At 40.2% G+C, this 21,333-nt stretch overlaps 1 protein-coding gene across 2 annotated transcripts; it reads right to left on the reverse strand.

Moving 5' to 3' along the window:
* Positions 1-9,037: 9,037 nt before the first annotated feature.
* On the reverse strand, positions 9,038-19,033 carry LOC101481375 (protein phosphatase 1D). Of its 2 annotated transcripts, XM_004557359.2 has the most exons (7): positions 18,345-19,032; positions 16,352-16,580; positions 13,319-13,443; positions 13,016-13,197; positions 12,544-12,771; positions 12,170-12,257; positions 11,085-11,213 (listed from the first exon to the last, which is right to left on the reverse strand). In XM_004557359.2, exons 1-6 carry the CDS (start codon positions 18,859-18,861, stop codon positions 12,174-12,176), a joined length of 1,365 nt encoding a protein of 454 aa, XP_004557416.1. In that variant the 5' UTR covers positions 18,862-19,032; the 3' UTR covers positions 11,085-11,213; positions 12,170-12,173. The 2 variants fall into 2 exon arrangements, with proteins under 2 accessions (XP_004557415.1, XP_004557416.1); XM_004557358.2 differs by lacking the exon at positions 12,170-12,257 and having other exon boundaries at positions 9,038-11,213; positions 18,345-19,033.
* Positions 19,034-21,333: the final 2,300 nt, after the last annotated feature.

Consider the following 21,333-nt stretch of genomic DNA (forward strand, 5'->3'; position numbering starts at 1 on the left):
TTTAAAATCAATCCACCAGTTCACTTTCTACCATTTATCTAGGTTTGGGTCATGGGGGCAGCAGTCTAAGCAGAGAAGGCTCGACTTCCATCACCCTGACCACGCCTTCCAGTTGTTGCCAGGTCAGCCAAGAAGTATAATCTCTCCAGCAAATCCTGGGTCTGACCGGGGGCCTCCTTCTTGTAGGACATGCCCAAAACACCTCACCCAGAATGCATCCAGGAGGCATCCTTATCAGATGTCCAAACCACTTCAGCTGGCTTCTTTTAAAGTGGAGGAGAAACAGGTTTACTCTGAGTCCCTTTTGAATGACCAAGCTCCTCATCCCATCTCAAAGGGAGAGCCCATCCACCATCGAAGAATGCTTGTATCCTTAGCGAAAATGTATTTTTTCAAAACCCAAAAGGTGATTTTTATCTTTAGTTTCTTTATCTTTTGATTAGATCTTAGATTGAGACACTTGAAACACTTAATTTGGTCAGTTTGTATTAAATTACCATTTGTTTAATATTAGTTTAGTTCCTTTTTATTCTGTTTTGTAAAAAATAAAATCGCAATCTCAGACTGGTTGGTCGTGAGGGAAATCTGTACAAGGACACAAAACAGTCATCTGGTTACTGGTCAGCCACTCTAGTCTCACCCAAGATGCTCATCCATAATTTTTATCTGGCCATCCAAACACAACAGGCTAGAGGTGGCACTTCTTCACACACTTAACTGATAACTATGGCCAAAGTCCATGATGCCCATCCAAAGTTCACCAGTCTTGGACACACATGTGATGCATATCACACATACATAACAAGAAGGAAAATCCCTTACATCTAGTCCAGTCTAGACATAGGATCATCTCCACATCATTGCTCCGGGATATAAGAAGGTTATGTGGTCAGTAAGATCAAAATGTACCACATGTTTGTCATCTATATAAGATGCCTTATGCAATTAAGTATATGCACGAATGAATGGCTTATTGTCATCTTTGAGGAAGTTTTTTTTTTTTTTTAATAAAATGACTTCTAAATACTTTACCAGATTATTTGTGTCTTGTCAGGGTCTTGTCAGGCTTAATTTCTGTCCCATTAAGTCCCATCATAACTGTTTAAGTAACAGGGCGCACCTGTGCTCTACTGCTGACCCTACAGTACATCCTTAATAAGCTTATCTTACGTTTTATTGAGGGGGAGGGGGAAAAATTCTTCTATTCAGTCAGTCTTTGAAATGCAGAGTATTTTATCAATTGCCATTTGTGCACAAATACACAATTCTATTCTCCCATGGGTAAGTCCACTAAACAAGCCTAGGCCCCAAAAGATAGGCCAGATTTCTGGTTCCCTATAAGACCACTTCAATTCTAATATGCATAAAGGTATGAGAGATGTTTTTTTGTCTAAAACATGTTGCCTAGCCCAGCTTTAACAGTGTTTAGGTCAGGTTAGAACTGTCTGTTTGTGTGTGTGTGTGTGTGTGTGTGTGTGTGTGTAAGACCCTGTTTGGCTCTTGAAGTCTGCTTTTCTTTACAGGAGGTTGTGCTGAGTATGTGAAACTGTTGGTGCTAAAAGCACTAGCAGTGACAGAGGAGGTGTTTGACAGCTCTCGCGCTCCCGACATGTCCTCCCGCCTTTGCTTTCACCCTAAGCCAAAGTGAAAAGACAACATATTCTAGCGACACACATTCAGTCAGTGGAGTGCTGCCTTTGTTGCCAGCAAGAAATCAGGAACGAGATGAGTCAACGATTTCTTTTCAATTCTCTCTATGGTTGGGCATCTGTGTGTTTGTGCATGTACTAAGATGTGTCAGAAACAATGAGCGAAAACAGTGAAGGACAAACAGCAAGGGAGATGCTCCTGTTGTATAAACTTTGGAAAAAGTTTTTATTGGACGAGAACTTTAGGAATTAAAATATGTCCATTTGTCCTTCCAGAGTCACAGCATTTTAACTTTGCGTTAAAGTTCTTTAAAAACAAATCAGTCCAAACTAGAAGCTTGGTGTCAGGACAAAGAGCCACTTGCAGACACATACAAACATCAGTGCGTTACGGAGTACAAACTTGCACAGAGGGTTATAATGAGCCGCCTGGAAAATAATTTTCCAGTGGTTTTTAGGCACCAACAACTGGATCTGTTCTTCTTCTGTGAGAGTGTCACGACTCACTCAATAAAGCCTCCCTTTGACCAATACACAATGCGGGTAGGTCAGGGCTGTATCATGGTGCACCATGTCATCATCAATTTTTTTACCTTGGTCAAAGGCTGAGGGTGGGGTGTCATCACGAGACTGCTCTAGTGGAAAATCTTCCATGGAGTGAATTACTGGAGCCAGTGGGGCATCACGAGAAGGCCTGTCTCTTCCTCCCCACAGTCAGCGTCGCACAACCCTTTGTCAGAGCTGAGACTACACGCTCAAACTACAAACTCAGACTGCACGCCACTAAAGGTCATGAACGCATCCCCACACAAGGTCCTGACAGGTCATTAAACTCTGGCTAATCTGTTTCCAAAATTAAGAGATCAGTTAGACGCGTACCAACTTCTGCCTTTACTCTATGTGTTTTGACCTTATATTTAATTTGCAGTAGCACTATGGGATATTTGTGGACGTCCCCATGCATACACCTATCTTGCAGCCACTCTGCCTCCAGCAATGCCCCCAGCCAAATCAGAGTTTGGTGAAACAGGGTTTATGTGCAGCCTGAGTCCATATTGCCTGGCCTATCTTCTCCAGCAGAAAAGATTAACTGGCTAATGCTTGGATAATCTGAATTGACCCCTGGGCTTTATTTTGAGGTATAAAGACAGATTAGCCATAAAGATAAGCAGTTTGTTGAGAGCACATGTCTTAACTTTGGGAATATTAAATTAATGGTCAAATCCTACACAGCATGGGTATCATATTAAAAGCAAACTAAAAGCGAACACTAAAATAAAACCTGTCACATTTTCTATTACATTAGCATATGTGGTCACAGATTTATAAGCTTATGGTCTGCACACTGTTTAATCAGGTCAGCTGGAGTGCCCATGCTGGGTGTCAACACTTCTCACCTCTGTTTTGACAGTGATGACCCTCTATGGCGTTATAATCCAAGCTTCAGAGGTTTGATCAGAGTAAGAACCTTTAAGAGATCAGAGGTCAGATTGATGTCTCAAACAAGAATGACTTGTGAGGACACATTAGTGGAGGATTAAACGCCATTCTGAGCAGGTCAGCCAATAATCAGAAGATCGGTGTTTCGATCCCAGGTTGCCTCCTGGCTGCATGCCAAATTTCCTTGAGCAAGATACTAACCCCATGTTTGCCTACTGGTGGTGGTCAGAGGGGCCGGTGGCGCCAGTGTCCGGCAGCCTCGCCTGTCAGTGCGCCCCAGGGCAGCTGTGGCTACAACGTAGCTTGCCATTGCCAGTGTGTGAATGACTGAATGTAGTGTAAAGTGCTTTGGGGTCCTTAGGGACTGAGTAAAGCGCTATACAAATGCAGGCCATTTATGAACAATTCTTATATACAGATTTTAAACGATTGTGCTGTTTTTTGCAACAATTCTCCAGTAAACAAAAACCACAGACATTCTGAAAATATTTTCCCAGACAGCGATACGTTACTAAACCCGACCTTATACCTGGGCAGGTCAATCTGCCTTCAAACTGTTCGTAATGTGTGTGAGGTGAAAAAGATTTTACAGGTAAACAATCAAAGGACTTAGAGACAGTTAAGAATCTTAACCTCACCATTAGGGGTGGGTTTTTATAATCGATTCATCGATTAAAATCGATTCTGGCTTGGATAACATAAAATCGATTCATTAAAATCCTGAATCGATTTTTTAATATAAATTTATTTTGTCCGAAATGCCAGAATCTCTGGTGACATCTCACAAAATTTCAAGAACCACCAAACAGTAAATGAGAGCAGGTACAGGGATTCTGCACATAGACTTAAACACACAGCGCAACCCGCGGATCAGAATCAGTTAGATGTCGCCTTTCTCACAGTCGGGGCTGAAAGCCGACAGCTCGCTGATCCGGGTCCGCGCTTTGTGTTCACGCCCTTTATGCGCTGATTCTAAAGCTGTTAGTTTGATCTCTCTCCAAACAATATCGACCGAATCAGCAGCAAAAGAAGATCCAAACGCTTCACATAAACATCGTCATGAATTCACTCTTTTACTGTTTTGCTTCCATTGCAATGCGCAGCTCTCTCTCTCTCCCTCTCCCTTTCTCTCTCTCTCTCGAACAGTTTCGCTTTCTTCATTATTCGCTTGCTTGTTACACAAGTCTACTGTTGCTTACAGCGCTGTCGGCCGCTGTTTTTTCCCCTTTTACATTCTTCCGAAAAGAAAACCTCATTTCTGCTGTTCAATACTGAACAAATTGAAACTTTTTAAAATTATTCAAAATGCAAAATGCTTAGCCATGTCTCTAATAAAACCGCTGTAACGTCAGAGGTAATGTTGATTAATTAATGGTTTTCTTTCGTTTTTGATGTACTGCAGAATATTTTTATAAAATCCCAGGCCAGGAAAATCACCTACATGTTTTTCTGTGTTTTATCTTCAGCTACTTTGACACAAAGGCATCTGCTGTGATGCTCACACCTTGGATAAAGTCTTGAGAGTGTCAGCTTCCTTTTTATAGATACAAAAATATGTAAATGTCCTGATCTGAATTATATCTCTGACTGTCAAAATTTCCCAGATTTAAATCGAATCGAATCGAATTAAATCGAATCGTGGATCGAATCGATTCGGGACCTTGTGAATCGGAATTGAATCGATTCTAGAAATCAGTGACGATACCCAGCCCTACTCACCATACCTCTAAATCCTGCTCCAATCTTGGGTCACATCACTTACTCCCAAGCTGGCTGTAATTTCAAATTGTCTGTTGCGGCAAGTTCAACAAACAGTCTAGACACTGTGAAATGAAGTAATTAATGCATAAATAGTTTTTTTCTAAATTTATTTCTTTTTTTAAACTAAAATTTTATATTTAAAACATAAAGCATATCATAGTAATGATATGTCAAAGTATTTCTATCCATCGGAATTTGGTGTAGTATGCTGTCTCGCTGACTTTAGCCAAAGCCTGTCTGCTCATAATGTGATGGAGCATTATTCATTGTACACTTGGGCACATTGACACCTGGCTCAGAGTTAAATGGATTTTGTGATCAACAGGCAAACCTTTCTCAAGCAGTTCACCTATTCCTGGAAAACAGAATATGGCTGGAGGGTTTGAGGATACAGTGAGTAAGCCACGTGAGTTCGTATAGTGCTGTAAAAAAGTATTTACCCCACACCCCAAATTTCTTGGTTCTTTGCATATTTGCCACACTTACTTGCATCATATCACCAACAAATTTTAATATTAGAGAAAGTAACTTGAATAAATAGAAAATACAGTTTTAGAATGATGATTTCTTTTATTAAACCTACCTGGCCCTATGTGAAAAAGTAATTTCACCTAAAGTTAATAAGTGGTTGTGCCACCCTTGGCAGCCAGAACTGCAATCAAGCCCTTTGCAACACCTGGAAGTGAGTCATTCACCTCAGTGTCGAGGAATTTAGGCCCACTCTTATTTGCTAAATTGATTTAATTTAGCCATTTTTTTGGGTGTTTTTTGTTTGTTTTATATCGTAAACCATGAGCTTTTAATGCAAATTTCCTGAGAGGAAGCATCATTGACCATTTTGTCCGGGATGATTCGGTTTTCGATTTATAAAGTAAAGTAAGAAGTGTTGAAGTCTGTAATATGAAGCAGGTTCATCATACTGAGCAGCTTATAGGGCTTTATTGTGCTGTTTTAGGAATGTGGTGCTTCTTAAGAACAATAAAAACTGATTGCTGCCCAAAAAGCAATAGAGAAAGAAAATTTACACTTACCAGAAAGTCACTTTGACAGTACCATTTTGGACCATATTTGGACCATTTCTACATGGCAAAGATTCAACAAGGTGCTGGAAATATTTCTCAGAGATTTCAGTCCACACGGTTTGTGCATGGTCTCCACATCCATGTTGCAAACTTACCATTCGACAGCATCCCAAAGATGCTCCAGTGGATCGAGATCTGGTGAATGTGGAGGCCATGTGAGTGCAAGATAGAGGGACACACTGTGGTCATAAAGGGATGAACACTGCCACAACAATGCGCAGACTGTAGTTTTTAAACCATGCTTACTTTAAACTTTAGAAGGTTGTCTTGACCATGTCAGTGTGTCTAAATGTACTGAACTGATGCCATGTGATTGGTTGATTAGATATTTGTGTTAATGAGTAGTTTGATTGCTTACAAGTGTAAGCAATCATAGTCCATACATTTAAAGTCCCTACCCTCATTTCCACACTTCTGCCTTCCCTTCTCTCTTGCTGTCTCTGAACACGGATTCCCTCTTTTCCTCTTCCTTTGTCTTTAGTAGGAAAGTTTCTACTGGCAACCTATTAGCCAACAGCACCAAATGAAGTCTCAATTAATGCAGACTCCTGCTGACCCAGTTTGAAAATCAAATTCATCAGCATTCTTGATTTGGTAAAGCCTTTACATTGGATGCTCTTCCTCAAGCAACCCTCCCCATTTATCAGAGTTTGGGACCATCACTAGGAGTACACTGGCTTGTGGTCCCTCTTTTCCCTGGGTGGGTTTGCAGTATGAGCGAATGACCGAAAAGAAGGTGTGGTGACTGTAAGAAAAAGGAAAAAATAATAAAGTGAAAGATTCCTGCCTGATTTAAGTGCATATTGTGCAAATGGAAAGGTGCAACAACACAGTCCATCGAGTTAAGCTGCATTACTTTGGAGCCTGATACTATTCAGTAGCTATCATCAAGAACAGTTAAGAAGCATAAGTGGAGACTTTATGATTTATAGGACAGTGCCTTTAATCAAAGCTACTAAGCAGGCTTAAAAAGGCAGCAATAATTTAGGACATCTGATGAATAAATCAAATAATGATGACTTATAATTATTATGGAAAACTGGAAAACTATCCAAGTCTAATTTTTACACTAGTAAAAAGATCAAATTTTATCTTTCAAACAGTATTTGAACACAATCCAGCACACATTGTTTGGAGAGAGACCAGGGGGAGAAAATGAGGGCACGTCATTTTACATCATGTGGAGAAGTCACTCTCGTCATAACACTTACTCTAGAGCCTCCCAAGAGTGGCGCAGGGCAAGCCATTAAAGGTCTGCTGAGATGCTGCCCGAAGGAGACGGGACACTTGGAGAGAAACAAGTCAATTAGTGAGAGTGTGAAGGTGGCAGGTGAGCAAAAGTCTAAGTTAATCAATGGAATTTCATGTGACACATGACAATGAAGTGCAAGATTACTCAGCACATGTAAATGTTTGCTGTAGATTGTACTATGTACACACATGAAAGAGTTTGGGAGATAAACTAAAGAAAATCACATTATAAATAATGTCTGCTAGCCACTGGGGGACTGATTGCTGCCAGAAAAGCTTGAGCTTCAAGTTGTTTATAGGAGCTTCTCCACTAAATCACTCAGGTTTTCACTTAAATTTGCAACTGCATCTGCCTATGAGACTGAAAGTTTGAACTCTTTCCTCCTACTCCGAGTAATCTTTGGAGTTCTTTTCTGAACTGAGTTTTTCTGTCTTATTCCAGGCCTGTTGTGAAGTGCATCGGAAGTTGGTGAGGATGGTACCCTTCATGGCAGCAACCCTTCAAAAATCCTGTTCTAATAGTGACCAAACCAACAGTATGGGGGAAGGAATGAATAAAAGGGGACATTTGCAGACTAGAGATGCAGTTTGAATGTATTCATGGCATTTTTTGCTCCTCACTTTTTCCAGATTTCCTTGGAATATGGAACAGATGTACCTGATCTTCTCTGTTCCTTTTCTTCTAGCAGGACATGTCTGACTTTTAGTATTGTCTTTGCTCCCCTTTTTTATAAATTAGATAGCAATTAACTGGCAACTATAACTGTCAGAGTGAAAAGTACAAAACTAAAAGTACATTAGTCTCCAAAACACAGTGGAGTTTAAGGAAGAAGCATAACCTGGAAATATGCAAGTGCATCAATAGTGTAGAACATTTGTGTAAATGCACTTAACGACATTCCTGTAGCTGTCACATCCAGTTTGCTCTCCACTGCCCTCCTCGACTGGCTCTGATCATGCTTATTTGTAAGAAATTCAGACAGGCGGAGCAGAGAGAAATGCGGTGGACACAGTGATGCTTCGCTGGCTGATGTACAGCGACAGACTGCAGTAAAAGGGAAACGTTGCGTGTTAGGTGGGTCAGCAGATGCCGAGCTGACAGTCGATGAAATATTTAAGTCAACACAACGCTATCATGGATCTGATGTCTGTAACGTGTAAGTGAAATGCAAAGTAGAGAGTGTGTCAGAGTCCATGTTACTACAAAAGACTTTGTTTCTTTCTAAATATAAATGATGGCATGTAGTATGAGAAATTACATTTAACTATAAATAAAATCCCCCTATTTAACAACATATATTAAAATAGCGTAAATTAGCACAATCCTGTATTGAAATTTGTTTTTTCCATGTATTTTTCCTTTTAAAAAGGTATAAAAATGCTGGACAGCCAAAGCATTTGCAAAGTCAAACCAACCTTTTTTCCACCATGTTGGGAGTTTGGGTTTTTTTTGTCCTAAAACTGTAGCTCTTATCAGTCCATGTTTTTGACCACTTTTCTTATTGAACATCTAAAAAGAGAGGTTCAACAAGAAATTATTTGTCCAAAAACTGTATCATAAAGAGCCACGTTGCAAGTCATATATATTAGTGATTTAGATCTGTGGGATTTATATAAGAGATACCCAATTTGTCTGGTAAAGATGGCATTCAAGCCCTTTACATTGCTACCATCTACTGGATAATAGCAGCAAATGCATGGTCTATTACCTCTCTTCTCCCCCTCTACAGTATATCTCAGCACCACGCTAACTCAAGACTATATACTGTGCACAAATGTCTACTGATTAAGCAGCTTTACCAAACAGCTAATCTAGTTATCAAAGTTGGGAAATTATTGAATGATGACGCTGTGTGAAAAATGAGAACTTTATTACAACACGCAAACACTTTATACCCAGTCAACTTTCAAAGTCTGTAACTTACACAGTTAAATCTTGAAAACCGGCAGCATTTGGATACAAAGTCAGACCAAAGCATTTTAATTTGTCATAACACACCACATGCCCATTAACACCCATCTGGACACGTCACAAAACATTGAATAGATCTGAGCATGCCAGACTCCTGAAACACCCCGATTACTTTGCATAATAATGTACTGTACAAACTTCTATTGCATATTGACGCACCGTACAAAAACGAACAAACCGCTCAAAGTAACAGGAACAAAATATTAACCACGCAGAGCAGATTTAGTGTGATGCAGTGCAAATGGTAGAATTAGACTAACGACTAATTAGACTAACTGAAGGTGTGTGGCGTTCGAGGCTGGGCCACAGAGATTGTCACCAGTTCGGTTCCCAAATATGTAAAATAATGTGAAGAGCACGTCGGACTCGTCTGTGCTAAGGCATCCATGACATTTTAAAATGGAAAAAGAAGGCAACGAATGAGCCGGGACTTTTGCTGAGCTGCCGTATAAACACAACACCATGAATCGGGCACTTAATGTAGTCAACTCATGGAACATAAAGTGTTGCCTTCGCAGAGTCAAACAAGCTGCGGATGCAAAACCATGCATATACAAAGAATACAGTATAGAACAACAAAGAGGAAGACATGTTGAAGTTGTTAGTGCCTAGTGAACAGGTAGTGTGCTTGGCGTTTCCAATACGTAGACACCCGTTCGAGTCAATAACCTCTTTAGCTGCCTTTATTAAAGTTGTAAAGAGGTCCAAAAGTGTCATTCAATTGGCCAAATGATAAATAAAAATAAATTAAGGCGAGTGGAACAGAACAATAGGAAAACCCAAAAAGGAAAAAAAGAACTCGAAAACAGTAAATGACCATTTCACTCAAATTGTGTACAAACTATTATGAGAACATGTAATCTGTGTGAAGTTAGCCTTTAACACAACACAAGCTATGCATGAAATTCATCAATCATATGAGTAAAAGCTGTGATCATAACAGCACATAATTAATACAGATTAAAACCCAGAACCTGCATAATTTCCTCACACCTGTTGCTTGAACCCTAAAGAATAATAAGTACTAGAGGCATCTCTCCAAGTGAATACACAGAACCTGAGCCTCCCCATTTGATGTGAACTGGCTCTGAACCCTTTCCAGATGCTGAGTCAGTAGCACATTTAAACTCAGCAGGGATCCAAACAACTGATGTGAAATATTAAATCTAGTCAAACAAAGGCTAGCATGTAATACCATCCACCAAGTTAAAAACAACAACAAAAAAACAAAAAAACAATCTACAATAGTTCATGAACAGTTGATTAAAAATCTCGAGGATCACATGCTTAACAGTTCTGCTGAACTGATGTTGTGCCAGATTTTCTGATCTCCCATTAGCTGGCTTATGAATATATTGTACAAACTTAAAAGTATGACACTCGGTAGCGTAAACAGGGCAAATCAAAACTCAAACACAAAGTGGGGGCAAAAAAAATATAAAGGAATAACATATTCACAATTTCTGACATATTTACAAAAGGAAAAAAAGGACTTTGTAGTAAAATTATACATTTAGGAATAGGCCTGTGGCACACCTGGTTCAAAGTCAACACGATGCACATCATTAGTTCATTAGTTCAGCGTCGCGGCCAGAAACCACCTTGTGTATGAGACCAGATTCAGCACACGCACAAGGCAGCGTTGTGGTGCTGTGAAAGGATGCTGCGTTCCTCAGAGGAGCTTCTTTCTCTGCTTTGAGTTTGAAGGGACTGTTCGTTTTCCGTCTCGCCGTGAGGCGTCTTTGGGGACAAACCTTTGTTGGGGGGCCGGCCGAGCCGACGATGAGGACCTTTGAGTTCTGGGGAGACGTGCGAACAGCGGCGAGACCTTTTTATTGGTGGAGGGGAAGTAGCACAGTCCATCTGCGTGGTCGAGTCTTGCTTTTCAAAAACATTGGCTGAATCGTCTGAAGGGGGCAGCGCGTCCCCGACGGAGTCGATGTCGGGTAAGAGCTGTGTGGTCGCACAGAAAGCGGCTTCGTAAAACCCAAATGCCTGCTCCAGAGTTGTGGAACTTTCTTTGAAAGGCGAGGGAACATTCAGTGGTTCACCACTCCACTGAAATAAAGCGAAAATTAAAAAGTTAGCATTATTATTGAGTGATTAAATAGAATTCCAAAAACTAAGTACTTTTATTTTGAAATCCAAACACAGTTGTCAAGAATAAACAAAACAAACAAAAAATTTGCCATTTAATAACTTACGGCTAAAAATGAGATGGACTCATGGAAGCTATATTATATGAATGGAGACATGGAGACAAACTCAGAGATATAAAAATGAATCTACACTGAGTTTTATGTGTATTGCATGCACATGTGATAAATGTGCAAATGATGCAAACAGTAAATATCGATATATGACTGGCATCTGAAAGAATGATAAAGGTGAGTAAATGCAGTCCTAAAAATCCCCGTCTTCCATCTGTCCGCCTAAATAAACTGGTCATCTTTAACAATCATCATCTTCTCTGGAAGTGTAAATATACTCTCCCAATGCCATCTCACAGCGTTAGATGAGCTGCAGTTCAGAGTATGTGTAAAAGCGCTCATATCATAAACTCAATCATCATCAGGGTTACCGTCTTCTTGACTTTAAGGATGCTAAAGGCACTGGCGTCAATAAACACTGAAAAATTTGACATTTTAAATAAGATCTTTGACAGAAACTTGTAACACAATTCCTAGACTGATGCCAGCTGTTGTGCCAGTGCAACCTGGGAATAATCTGAGAACAGCAGCCGTTTCACCGTCTCCCACCACTGGTGCTCATTTGTCAGTAATGTTCTGGTAAATACCAATGAACAGATTTAAATAAACAAAAGCGCTACATTGGAGGTAATAATACCAGTGTTTCAGAACAAATTAGCTTAACTGGTTGTACAGAGATGTAATCATCCTTTGGTCCAAACAGCTGCGTTTTCCTATCAGATTCGGTAAGACCAGCCTGGATCTTGAGAAGGGCAAATCATGGGCTAATCATTTTTGACACATTTTCATTGCTGAGTCAGTCACCTCACTACCACTCCAGGCAAGTCCATCCCTCATGTTCTTCTCCAAATACCTCATCTTCTTCATAAAACATGCCATCCTCATGCTCCGCCTGTTGGGCCCCGAAAACAAAAAGTGATTTGGTAAACCATCGATCTTCTGATGGAAACTGATTGTGTGACCTTTGGCTAATTTCTCTAGGTGTTTACCAATAATCATATTCCAACTGGTGAAAGTATTAAAATGATAATTAAAAAAATGGACTGAAATATATATATATATATAGAGGACAATACAGTGAATAGCCAAAGACAAACACACACTGTGAACACACTGGGTATATGCTTTAATGGAAACAGAGCAAAAGGAAAAGGCTAAAGAAAAGCTAGGGCACTGACCTTTGGGACCTCACATGTGTTATAAGTCGTCCCTGGGCCAGGAACGTGGTCAATTCCTGTAGCCATGTCGACAACAATCTCATCTCGATGCATAGGGATAGGTGGGCCACCGCGTTCCTGTAGGGCTAGGACGATCACTGTCGTATTATCTGCACGGAGCATGCGTTCCTTCCAAAACAACAGAGCTGTGCATCCCAGCCGGCGGGCACAAGACATTCCCTTTGGCCCCTTAATAAATTAAGAGATAAAGAGAATCAATGTTTTCAGGTTTCCAGTGATACCACTTTAATTGAAATTGTGTTTACTTGAGGTGAAAGTGTGAAAATCAATTCAAAACTGCCCCACTCTAATAAGTATAGCAGGCATCTACCTTAAGAAACGTTGTAACCGTTTTAAATTCCAAACCACTATACTGCATGTAAACATAACATTAAACATAACATAAAAATATTAAAATGGTACTATTACGTACCACCATTTTGTCGTGACTATAACACATATTAACAGCATTCTTGGGTGGCATCATGTTCCACAGTCCATCACTGCCGAGAATAATGTAGCGATGTCGTTTGGGGTCAAGGGTCATCATGGTGGTATCAGGCTCAGGAGAAACCACAAACTCTCCACTGTAGAAATCATAGCTCCAGAGGTCACCTGTCAACACACAAGAAATTATAATTAGTGGGAATAGATTAAAAAAAAAAAAAAAAAGGCCATTACTCACATCGTGCACTTACATTTAAACATCTCATAAATAAAGAGTTAAATTTCTCACCAAGGGATCGGGCTACGGCCAGGAAAGGGATCTGGTCAATGACTGTACTCCTCCTCACAGGGCCATTGTGGGTCAGCCTGGGCCTCTTCCACACAACACGGTTCACCCCAGATTTTTTCATTACACTACAAAAATAAAACAAAGAAACGCTTCAATACAAGATTTTGCTCAAAATCATTGTTATTAATGACACCCGCACGCATCAAGTGAACTGCAGTCATCATTCTACTGCTTGCAGTTAATTGCAGCTTGTGTTCACACAGTGATGATAGATATAATCCTGCACAATGCCAGTTAGGCTGATTTGGGCATGATCAAAAAAAAACAAAACACATCTAGTTAGTTCCAAGTTGCTGGCCAAACACCCTCTGACTATTACTGTAGATAGCTATTGTTGTGATATTTTGATACCACGGTAGCATTTACAGGATATTGTTTTATACAGGAAAACTGTTACTCAATAAGGCCCATCTACTAGTTGTTTTTCTCTTTCTCTGTGACCCAAGAATTAATGTGTAAGACTCACAAGCTGGTCCCCCAAGGTCGAAAACACCACAGAGATGAGACCACTTCCTTACTCCCATCCTCCCTTTTTCTTTATCTCCTGGAAAAGGCTCGTTAAAGGCTAGGTGGTTTGTTTCAGAATTCACTAATGAAAGAACTCTGTATTTTATGTCTAGGAGTGTATTTTGCTGGGATGATCATAAATTGTAGCTGAACTGATAAACTACACAAGGGATACTTTGCTCAGAAGGCAGGAAGACGTTTCCTTATTTGGTCTGTACCGGTTTGAACTGGGAAAGCTGACACACGAACCTTTTTTTCCTCTATATAAGCTGTTGTATACTTAATAAACCTTTGAGTCGATTGGGAAGGCAACCTAAAGCAGTCTCTGTTTTCTTGTTCTCCCAAGCTGCTCCCGAGCTCGTACTAACACGCTGAATGGCATACCTGAGTGTTACTTTAAATAATTAGGAATCTTAGAAGGAAAGGACAGAACTCTGCTTATCGCTCGTGCCTTGGAGGGAAAACCGGGATGGACATTTTTTCCTTCAGCTATAGATACACCCATCGTCCACTATGTTGGGAACACCTGTTCAGCTGAGTGTTAATGCAAATATCTAATCAGTCAGTCACATAGTACAAATGCAATATGTTTAAGGCATGTAGACATGCTCAACACGAACTGTTGAATTTCAAACCAAGCTTCAGAATGGGGAAGAAAGGTGATTTAAGTAACTCTGAACGTGGCAGGGGTTCTGAGTATTTCGGGAACTGCTGATCTACTAGGATCACACACACAACTATCTCTAGGGTTTATACAGAGGTTCCTCCCCAAAAAAGAAGAAAAAAAATCCAGCAAGCTGCAGTTCACTGGGTCAAAATGCCTTGTTGGTGTCAAAAAAAAGGGCCAAACTGTGTCAAACTAATAGGAAGACAACACTAACTCAGATAACCACTGGTTATAACGAAGGTAGAAAAAGATGATGCAGAAGAGCAGTTCTAAATCGACCACACACTGAACTCTGAAGTAGATGGGCTACAGCAGCACAAGACCACACCCAGTGACAGTCCTGTGAGCTAAGAAACCTCAGGAAACTGAGGCTACAGTTCACTGGGCTCAGCAAAACTGAACAAGAAAAGATTGGAAGAGCCTTGATTTCTCCTGCAACCCATGGATGTTAGGGTCAGAATCTGATGTAAACAACACTAAACCATGGTTTTATCCTGCCTTGTATCAGTGATTCAGGCTGCTGGTGGTGCAATAGTGTGTGGGGGAAGTTTTTGTGGTACACTTTGCGCCCTTTAGTGCCAAGTGAGCATCATTTAAACACCACAGGCAACCTGAATACCGTTGATGAACATGTCCATCCCTTTAGAACAATGTATCTAGATGCTTATGGCTGAACTTGTGATGCTCATCTTGTAAACAAGGACCGAAATGTCTGAGGAATGTTTGGTTGCTGAATCTATACCATGAAGACTTTTTAGTTCTGATGGTGAAAGTGGCTCCAGTCCACTACCAACTAGGTGTACCTAATAGAATGTCTGATTAGTGTAGTCAGTATTATGAGAACTGCCAGCTAAAGTTAGAAAAATTGATTTGAGAAATCCCAAGCTGATGTATCAGTTCAGTCTCAAGAGTTTGGACGAAATAGCCATACCCATTTGGTCTGAAGGGTTACAATAATGTATGTATGTATGTATGTATGTATCTTTATTTATTTCAGACATAATAAAACAAACAAACAAAAAAAAACCAATATATACTCGTCTACATGTATTTTCATTTACGGATACGAATATATGTGTAGATATACACACACACGTATTTGTACAGACAAACAAGAAAGAAATGTAATAACACTATAATAACACAATAACACTGTTTATCGTCTGGTTAATGCAAAGTAATATTATCTAATATGCAACCAATGCAAATTGCTCAATAGCTGAAGCAGCAGCTAGCTAGCCTTAGCAGGGTTTCTAAAGTTCCCAATTGAAAAATGCTAAATGGATTCTATTTTATGCTGGGACCAAGCACACTTGGCTATGTTTATTTCATGATTAACGGACTCCTTTTCTGCATTATCATTAGCCAGTTTAGGAACAAGCACAATCAAGACAGCTTTTGAACTTCCACTGAGAAGCCAACCAGCCAACATGTGGCTTAAAGGTATAAGACGCCACCCACTGAGACATTAAAATATTTTCAGACATTGGTAACAAAAGGTGTTTAATACATGGACAAGTTATCCAAAAGACATTTAAGCTTGACAGAAGATCAGCAATGCTGGAACTGAACAAATGCCTGGATTTGAATGGTAAATGGGCTGGTTCTTATATAGTGCTTTTCTACTGTAGCAGACGGGGATAGAACCACTAACCGTCTGATTAGTAGGTGACCTGCTCTACCTCCTGAGCGAGAGCCACCTTACATTTATTATTTGGCTATCTGACAGAGCCTCTAACTCTGTAGTCTTGACAAGTTCCTCACAGAAGAAGTTCTCTGAGGTTCTGTTCATGACTCACCTGCCACCAAGTCGTTCAATCCTTTCCTTCTCTTTAGGAAGTTCAGGTTTATGGTCTTGTGTTACTTCAAGTGCCTGGAGCGTGATGTCAGAGTCATTTTCTTTCACTCCAACCACTACAGCTGAATCCCCTACATGGGCAACATACATGTGAACCCCACGGATGACAATGACACTAGCTGTGGTGCCCGATGTACTGGGCAGCCCGGTAATAGTCTTTGGCCACTCAGCTGTAAGGGGAAAAGAAAAGTCAAATGTAAGTCAGCTTTCTGAGACCACTTAGCAAAAAATCTAGACAAGCGTACCAATATAACAAGAAATGTTACATTAAAAGGTAAGCAGAAGTTACATTAACATTATGAATATGATACTTAGAAACTTACTCCAGACCTATGAAGCATAGAATTATAACGAATGCAAGGATTAACAGTGGATTTCTGTTTGTGTGTTAAATCTATGCCTTAGATAAGTTGTAAATAAAAACCTTAAGCTGATGTAGGTTATGCGGTTGGCTCTACAGAGATTCACAAGTCTGAATGAAGCTTCAGTGAGTTAAAAAGCTGATCCAATAAAGGTGTTAGCACAATCAGAACTAAAGGGAAGTGGTTTTAAATGGTTTTAATTGAGTTCATTGAGTCCCATTATCAATGTTGGTATATGTTTTGTTTGTTTCCCCTAAAGTTGCACTGGAAAATAATGACGTTAAACTCTTCCCAATGGAGCTGCTCCCTGCGTAAGTCGCACGCAAGAGTATTTTTTTTCTTTTTGTTAATATTGTATGATAATAAAAACAGATGCATTGACTGTAAAACAACAAACAAACAGAAAAATACAGGCCTGCTTTTTCCCTGCATCGAAAAACAAAAAAAGAAACTGAATTAGAAATCTAGGCAGAATCACAGTTGGAAAGCTCATATCTAAAACAGCCTACTACATAAAAAGAAAAATTACAAGGTCAGCTTGCATAAGAATGAGAGGCATATGTTCACTTTTGAACCCCGAAATAAAATTTTATAAAAACCTCTACGCTGCCTTATAACCTTTAGGGAAACCACAGGAAACTGTGGATTTTGCATCTTCGTGACCTCTTCTTACAGCACCTACAGGAGGAAATGAAGATCGTGTGTTTGTGTGTGTGTGAGAGAGTGTGTGACTGTGTTTTAAGGGCGGGGGGGGGGGGGGGGGGGCACACAGCTGAAAACTGTTTTTTCACTTTGAAAAAAAATCCAGTCCCATAAAGCTCATCTTACCATATATACTTTAAAACCCGCAGTCCCATGCTATTTGGGAAAGACTGAACATTGACTCGTGGTTAATTGCATTTCATTCCATTTATCAAAAATAATGAAACTATGAATATTATCTCTGAAAAATTATCTCTAAAACAGTATTTTCCCTGCGTTTTAACCATTAATTTCTTTGGCGACCGGGCTCAGGGGGTTGGGAAGCGCATCTGTAACCGGAAGGTCGCCGGTTCGATCCCCGGGCTCTCTGTCTTGGTCGTTGTGTCCTTGGGCAAGACACTTTACCCTCCCGCCTACTGGTGTTGGCCAGAGGGGCGATATGGCAGCCTCGCTTCTGTCAGTCGGCCCCAGGGCAGCTGTGGCTACAACTGTAGCTTGCCTCCACCAGTGTGTGAATGTGAGAGTGAATGAATAGTGGCATTGTAAAGCGCTTTGGGTGCCTTGAAAAGCGCTATATAAATCCAATCCATTAATGTCTTTGCATCCTATCATATCAACATCATATTGTGACAGCCTCGAAGGCTGAGTCGAGGTCAGATGACAGCTCGCTGTTAATTGTAACGGGATTGGCCGTCGGGGGAGCCACCAGCAACCAGCTGAGTGGGATGCTGCCTCACGCGACAGCATTTTGCCATCTAAGATGCCGATACTCGTAATTGTTAGATTTTATGCCCGTCGTGCTGCAATAAAGATCACCAGCGAAAAAATATGAGGGAATAAAGTGCAAGTTAGATAACTTGGATGACTCACGTAGCTCTTTCCACATTGCGTGGTGACAAGCGATGAAGCCTTTCCGTAGAGCGGCACACACTTCACTGTGATCCTTCGACCAAAACCCCCGTTGCCTTTTCAGCAGACCCCACAGATTCTCCCTGGCGAAATGCGCTGCTTCTCGGCCCCCGTGGCCATCGAAGACGGCGAAAAACGCCACGGACCTTCGAGTATCAACTAGATTTTCCGCGTCTTTTTGGTCTGATGTTGGTGCACTGATGTTGTCGCTATTCCCGTCTGATAAACTCTCTGTCCACGCTGCAGTAGCTGGACTCGACTCGGCGGAAACCTCGTGTCCGTGGGTCTCACTCTGAGTCTGTTTGATAGCTTCACTTTCCGCTTTCCCCGGTCCCCCGTGTCTCTGAGAATTTGGATAATCTTCGGCTGGCGTCGGCGTCGGCTCGTACTCGAGTCTTATCTCGACAACATCCTCCATGTATTTTCTCCCTCCTTGCTCGGAAAATGCACTCATACGGAATATCATTGCGTCGTCCATGACTGTGAACTCCGTGTGGCACGTACCTAAGCAATAAAAGGCTGCATGTAGTTGCTAACTGCAGCTCCAAGCTAAAATTTTAAACCGATTTTGCCGCGATTGTGTAGCCGAAGGCTTCCTGCCTTTTTTGTTTATCTTCTCAGCTACGTCCCGCTGTACGTAATGACGTCGCTTTACTCGCTCTCTCTCCCTCTCTCTCTTTAAATGCATCAACTCAGACACTTCGCATAGCACTCCCGCCTGTCGTGCTGCCTTCATGGCAGCTCGAAAACCTCGCAACGACAAGCTCATGTTATATTATACCTGAAACATTTGCTTTGGTATTATAGTGGTAACAATAAATAATTTTCAAAAGCCGACTCTTTATTTGGCTGTAGCAAATCACCCTAAGATGGCAAAAAGTAGACTCATTAAACATTATTTATTAATAACCGGACTATCAGTGACTATGTGTTCAGAAGCTTCAGTTTCTATAAATTGGGAAAATACATTTAAACATAACTGGAAGTTATGCAAGGTTTTGGTCTCAGTTATCAAAAACCGATCTGAAATAAAGCCAAAAAACCTTGTGCTTTTCAAGGTAAAGGTTTCCAATTCACAAAAAAATTACTTACTAAAATAACTGTGTCCCACTCAAACTAGTTAAGTATTAACTGCACGTAATTTGATGGTGGCTGTAACAAAAGCTTATAGTACTAGAGATACTCTACAAAAAAAAATAAAGAAATAGAAAAAAAATAGTTTTGTCTCCCTCCATGGTTCTACCCCGCTTTGCTTCCTGTTAAAAAGGAGTTTTTCCTTTCCACTGTCACCAAGTTCTTGTTCATAGGGGTTCATCTGACTGTTGGGTTGTTCTCACTATTACTGTAGGCTGTACTGTCTTTATCTTACAGTATAAAGCACCTTTAGCTGACTGTTCTAGTGATTTGGAAATCTATTGAAAACTGAAAATATATTGGAAACTGAATTTAACTGTGTTTTTATTGATTGATTTAGTTATTTTCCCTTCATACTCAATTACCTCAAATTACACAAATTTATCATGACTAAGCTAGCAGTTGTTCCAGTATCCTAGCATTGTGTATAACTTGTGCTATGAGAAACAATGGTTGTGCTCACACAAAGTTACAACTGCTGGACAGAAATCTCCAACACATTCCAGATAGTGTGGCGTGTGCGCTGGTCTTGTTAACTCTATAAGCTTTTTTTCATTGCTTGGGTAATGAAAACATTAATGTAAAAACCAAATGTGGAGATGCTTCTTACAGAGAGCTTATTACTGCGAGTGTTTGTCGATAGTATTATAATTTTGGTCATAGTAGACATTTACTGGCATAATGCTCGTTTCTTGCGTAGCACTTAGTCTTTCCTGGCAATGGAGATTGATCATGTTGTAAAATAAAACCACAGATTTCATTAAAACACACCACATGAAATAATGTAAAAAGTTTAGGACTTCTTACTCCAAAGCAGTGGTCTCTTTATGAGCACTTCGAGTAGTGTTACAGTAATGCCAGGTGGAGGCAGTGTTAATCCAGCCAAATAAACTATCTTTTTTTTTTTTAACCTTTTCTCTCATATTCAAAGATTTCAAAGCATATAATGTATACTTTCATTTAATATAAGAAAAGAAAATATTTGATCTTATGTGTCATGGTAGGACTATCATGGTTTTGTTGTTCTTCATATAAAAGGTGCTTCCACATTCCCTGTCTTGCTACAAGTAAACCAGATACACAGTTATTTATGATTTGGTAATCTCATCATTGACTCTGGCTGTAGTGCATGTTTAATGTGAATGTCTAAGCAAACATTCAAGTTTGAGGTCACAGGTGCTACTGTGCATGCATGCAGCAGTTTTGCAGCAAGCATGGAGAAGCAAACAATAGATTGGCTTTGTGGCTTCCTGGAGCCTGAGAGATGTGCCAGATGTTTTACTCTTATCCCACCTCACAGGCCTTTTTTCTTTTGGAATATTGACATTTTTAAATATTGGTTTAATTTGTGATATGATCACGGAGAAATATTTGATATAAACACGGAAGGAAAATAAAATCTTGCATTCAAACATGTCTTACTGCAATCTAACAAGGCACTGAAACATAGACTATATGCATTTTCAACAAGTGCTTAGATGTGAGCTTTGTGGTGGATGTTTGCGCTTTAGGGGGAAATCTTTATGTCTCTTTTTAATGTGGGTATGTATTCCTGTCCACATGTGTGTGTCTGTGCATGCGAAAGAGGGAGAAGGGGAAAGAGAGGATCCAGGTTTAAGTGGAGAAAAAGGAATTTCCCACATTATGCTTTCTCTCAGTCTCTTCTGCTGCTTTATCCCTTAATACCTAAAGCTTTGACCTTGACTTAAACCCAGAAAACCCCAGGTTTTAGTATGCACCCTACTTTCTTTCTTTCTTTCTTACTTTCTTTCTTTCTTTCTTTCTTTCTTTCTTTCTTTCTTTCTTTCTTTCTTTC

This window comes from Maylandia zebra, linkage group LG10, assembly GCF_041146795.1.
Source record: "Maylandia zebra isolate NMK-2024a linkage group LG10, Mzebra_GT3a, whole genome shotgun sequence".
Taxonomy (NCBI): domain Eukaryota; kingdom Metazoa; phylum Chordata; class Actinopteri; order Cichliformes; family Cichlidae; genus Maylandia; species Maylandia zebra.